We start from the raw sequence: 4,479 nt of genomic DNA on the forward strand, positions 1-4,479 counted from the left end.
CACGCTGGATGACGCTCTCAGGCCCCTCACACACTATGGACAAGAGTCGCCCAACAGTGAGACTGCCAGGTTTAACAATGGCTTGAACCGCATCCGCGCGGCGCACGAGATTAACGTTAGCAAGCTGGCCTACCTTGAAGCTTTGTTTCAGCGAGCCAAGCTGGAAGAAATGAGACTGAAAAGCCTCACGGGGAACACTCACAACAGTGATAAACGGACGCATAAGCCAATGAGCAAAAGTTTACAGAGTCCAGAAAGTGGCTACAAGTCGTTGCCGTCGTCAATATCGGACTACGGACTCAGAAGCTACGCCTCCGGGACTATCTCAGCTACGGCCAGCAACAGCAGCTGCGGATCCACGTTACCGGACGGCCAAGCGCTGCTACGGACCATAGAGAGCCGGCTGCAGCTAGCTCGGCCGCAGGAGAAGAGCAGCGGTCGGTCGCTGTACCAGTGTGGGGGTAGCAGTAGCGTGGGCAGTCTCAGCCGCCTCACAGGACCCAGCCCAGCCACCAGTGGCACCTCAACACCTGCTAGGTTCGTTTCCCCTTCGCGAAATGATGTTCCGGGCGCCTCGCGAGGCTCCTCTGCCACTACGCCCAGCAGCACGCCCGCCACCACGCCCGGGGGCACACCCAAGCGCCCTGATGGCCTGGGGCGTCCTACCGGCCACGTCAGTCAAAGGTCGCTGCCACACAACTACCGTAGCCGCTCCGCCTACAGCTCCCCAGCGGTGTCGCCCCAACGAGGCCCCGACCCCGCGGGGCTCCTCGTGTCTCCCTCAGGTGGAGGGCCCGCCCCACGCAGGTTCTCCAGTCTAGATCTGCGGGGCAGGGCACAGCTGCGTCAACTGCCCCTGCGACACACATCTCATGGGTACCCGACGTGTGTGCTGCCCATCAGCCCTCCCTCACCTGCCCAGGGCACGCAGGCATTCCACCGCAAGATGCAACTCTTCTTCGAGATTATGGACACACAGTCGAGGTTTTCTCAGGTAGGAGAGAGAGTGCTTCCTGTGGCCGCTGCTTGGCTGCAACTTTTCATGCTCTTAGGTTATCATTAACTATTAACGTCTCCTAATGCACATTTTGGCAATATCTAATGTAAATTGTGTCAGTTTAATTGTAAATATCACAGTTAATTCAGATAAGTTGCCTCTCAGACTGTTGTTGAATTAAATAATTTTGATTGCATTCATTTTGCAATTCAAACATTAGTTAAGTCTTTGACTTGTAGTGTAAGAAAGTCTAACCCGACCTAGTCCAGTATAGTCTGTCTCACCACACTGCCACGACACTCGCCACTCTACCACTACACCAATACACTCACCCCTCTGCAACGTCGCACCACACTACCACTATCCACAACACACATTAAAACACAATACAGTCACCACAACACACGCTACTTCCACAACAGTAATGCACACACCACAACACTTTCACGAATCATATTCTTGCAGTTTAATGTTTACTGATAACAGATTGTTGTTGAGTTTTCAGGGACGTCTGTTGCAACTTGAGTTAGGGATGAGTGTTGAGTCAATACATGAGTCGGGTTAGCTTTCTGTGCTACATAAAACTTTTTCACTTTCGGCTTCATTACCAAACTTGCGTTGGTGTCAGGTTACGACACAGCAAACCACTGTGTATCCCTTAGGAAAGGTGCTTTAGCGTGTTAGTTTGATAGGATGCGCTTATGAGTCATTAGACTACAACTAATAGCTGTTATCACAGCAGTAATTAAATGAATTCTTGCTCTCACAACAGAGTTGTGTGTTGAAACACTTAACACAATTAACAGTTTAGACTTATAGTGATTTGTTACTCAGGTGATAAATTACACTTACCAAATAATGTTTAACACTTTTCGATACCAGATATAATTCTGTAATTTTTACACATTTTAAATTTGCTATGGCTTGCTGTGTCATAAGCTCACCCCATGAGAAACATTTGGTAATGTTGCCTGCGCGTCTATGTATTGTTATGTATGTATTCTCTAATGTTCAGTCTCGTTCTTCGTAGCTCGCTCAGTACTCCTCATTTGAGCAGTCCCAGCTAAAGGTAGGTACAAAGATTTTCCCCCTCACATTTGGAGCCTTCCTTTCCCGTTAGAATAGTGACATTGCCCATGGTTATAATGACTCATTTTTTAATCGTAAGCAAAGGGAAGTTATCGTTCTCCAGCAGGCATGCCGTGCCCTTGGAGAAGTTATAAGTCTGATAGGTGAAGTTGTTTTACTGACCAGGGAAGTTGTAATGAAAGGGTAAAGTAATATTTCTGGAGCGATTTTCATCATGCTGTTGATGAATGAGTTGATTGTTTGTGCTTAATGGGATAGATAATGAGATTAGTAGTTTGACTCCTGGTAATAGAAAGATCATAATTAATTGGATCACGATCATACGAGACGCGATAACATCTCTTTGGTACAAACTTTTATCAACCTTTTCCAGAGGGAATGGAAGGCACCTTTTTATCATTAAGAAAATATTTTCAATCAATTTTGTAAATTATAAACTTTCCCCTAGAAGTTTAATAATTTCATTTTTAGCATGACCTTAGATATTTTACTCCTAAAGTTTATTATGTAGTTTTGATAGTACTAGTAACGTTTAACTGCATATTAATCATAACGCAAAAGAGTATATTAGTAACGTTGCTAATTATCGATTCATTGTAAAGTCAAGTGAACTTGCCTTAAGGATTCTTGATAATGAAGACAGTGATCCACCACGCAAGATGTAAACACAATTTTAATAAAAAATTTCATTTTTTTTACAGGTAAGGGAAGATTGAGGCGTGGTTGATGCTCTGTCATGTAAGTACCATTCACTAATTAACTTAATTACCCCCGGCACTATGACATACTATTATTGTATTTGTGTTTATGTGAAGCGCTAAAAACGTGAGGGTCCTTGAGCACAAGGAGTGGTGGAGGCTCGATCCTCCGGGCGCTAAGGGTGTAACGGGCGAGCAACTCTTGCAGACAACCAGAATGAGGCGAGAATCACACTGTGACACAGCCTTCACTCCTGTGTCTTAGTTTCTGTGTCTACGCTCAAGGTAGGTGTGTGTGTGTTTTTTTTTGAGGGGGGTGTATATATATACCTCGTTCCATGGCATCTGCAGTTTGATCTTCCATCTTGATCTAAGGAAGTGGAGCTACCTTCCCCTTCAATCAGACCAGATTATCCACCATCTGACATGTGCTGTATGACTCCTACGGGTTTATTGATCTCATTGAATACAGTAATAAGTCGCTTAAGGATTTATTTTTTAACACATGAGATGAAAGTCTGATTTATAAAACGGAGTGTAATACCTGCTGGTAATGCTACATATAAACCAGGATTGTCTTAAAAAACGTAAACCTAGAGGTTTAATGGGCATTTATATTCTTTACACGGTATCATTTTAATTGTGGTATTCACGTACATGATTAAGACACATGAGTAAAACACATCTGCAGGTAGATAGGTAAAATACATCTGCCGGTAGCTGAGTAAGACACATCTGTAGGTAGATGAGTAAGACACATCTGTAGGTAGATGAGTAAGACACATCTGTAGGTAGATGAGTAAGACACATCTGCAGGTAGATGAGTAAGACACATCTGTAGGTAGATGAGTAAGACACATCTGCAGGTAGATGAGTAAGACACATCTGTAGGTAGATGAGTAAGACACATCTGTAGGTAGATGAGTAAGACACATCTGTAGGTAGATGAGTAAGACACATCTGCAGGTAGATGAGTAAGACACATCTGCAGGTAGCTGAGTAAGACACATCTGCAGGTAGATGAGTAAGACACATCTGTAGGTAGCTGAGTAAGACACATCTGCAGGTAGATGAGTAAGACACATCTGCAGGTAGATAAGTAAGACACATCTGCAGGTAGATAAGTAAGACACATCTGCAGGTAGATAAGTAAGACACCTCTGCAGGTAGATAAGTAAGACACATCTGTAGGTAGATGAGTAAGACACATCTGTAGGTAGATGAGTAAGACACATCTGCAGGTAGATGAGTAAGACACATCTGCAGGTAGATGAATAAGACACATCTGTAGGTAGATGAGTAAGACACATCTGCAGGTAGCTGAATAAGACACATCTGTAGGTAGATGAGTAAGACACATCTGTAGGTAGATGAGTAAGACACATCTGCAGGTAGATGAGTAAGACACATCTGCAGGTAGATGAGTAAGACACATCTGTAGGTAGATGAGTAAGACACATCTGTAGGTAGATGAGTAAGACACATCTGTAGGTAGATGAGTAAGACACATCTGCAGGTAGATGAGTAAGACACATCTGCAGGTAGCTGAGTAAGACACATCTGTAGGTAGATGAGTAAGACACATCTGCAGGTAGATGAGTAAGACACATCTGCAGGTAGATAAGTAAGACACATCTGCAGGTAGATAAGTAAGACACATCTGCAGGTAGATAAGTAAGACACCTCTGCAGGTAG

General features: G+C 44.0%; 1 protein-coding gene across 2 annotated transcripts in view; it reads left to right on the forward strand.

Annotated features, from left to right (window-relative positions):
* Positions 1–2,132, forward strand: part of LOC128688691 (uncharacterized) — a 357,017-nt gene extending 354,885 nt beyond the window's left edge. For both annotated transcript variants that reach the window (XM_070084569.1, XM_053776669.2), the window contains exons 2-3: positions 1–994; positions 2,028–2,132. The exon at positions 1–994 is cut by the window's left edge and continues 678 nt beyond it. In XM_070084569.1, the coding sequence (XP_069940670.1) occupies positions 1–994; positions 2,028–2,117 (1,084 nt within the window). In that variant the 3' untranslated portion in view covers positions 2,118–2,132. The remainder of the gene's footprint in view (positions 995–2,027) is intronic.
* The last annotated feature ends 2,347 nt before the right edge of the window (positions 2,133–4,479 follow it).

The sequence above is a fragment of the Cherax quadricarinatus genome, chromosome 13, assembly GCF_038502225.1.
Source record: "Cherax quadricarinatus isolate ZL_2023a chromosome 13, ASM3850222v1, whole genome shotgun sequence".
In the NCBI taxonomy this organism is placed as follows: domain Eukaryota; kingdom Metazoa; phylum Arthropoda; class Malacostraca; order Decapoda; family Parastacidae; genus Cherax; species Cherax quadricarinatus.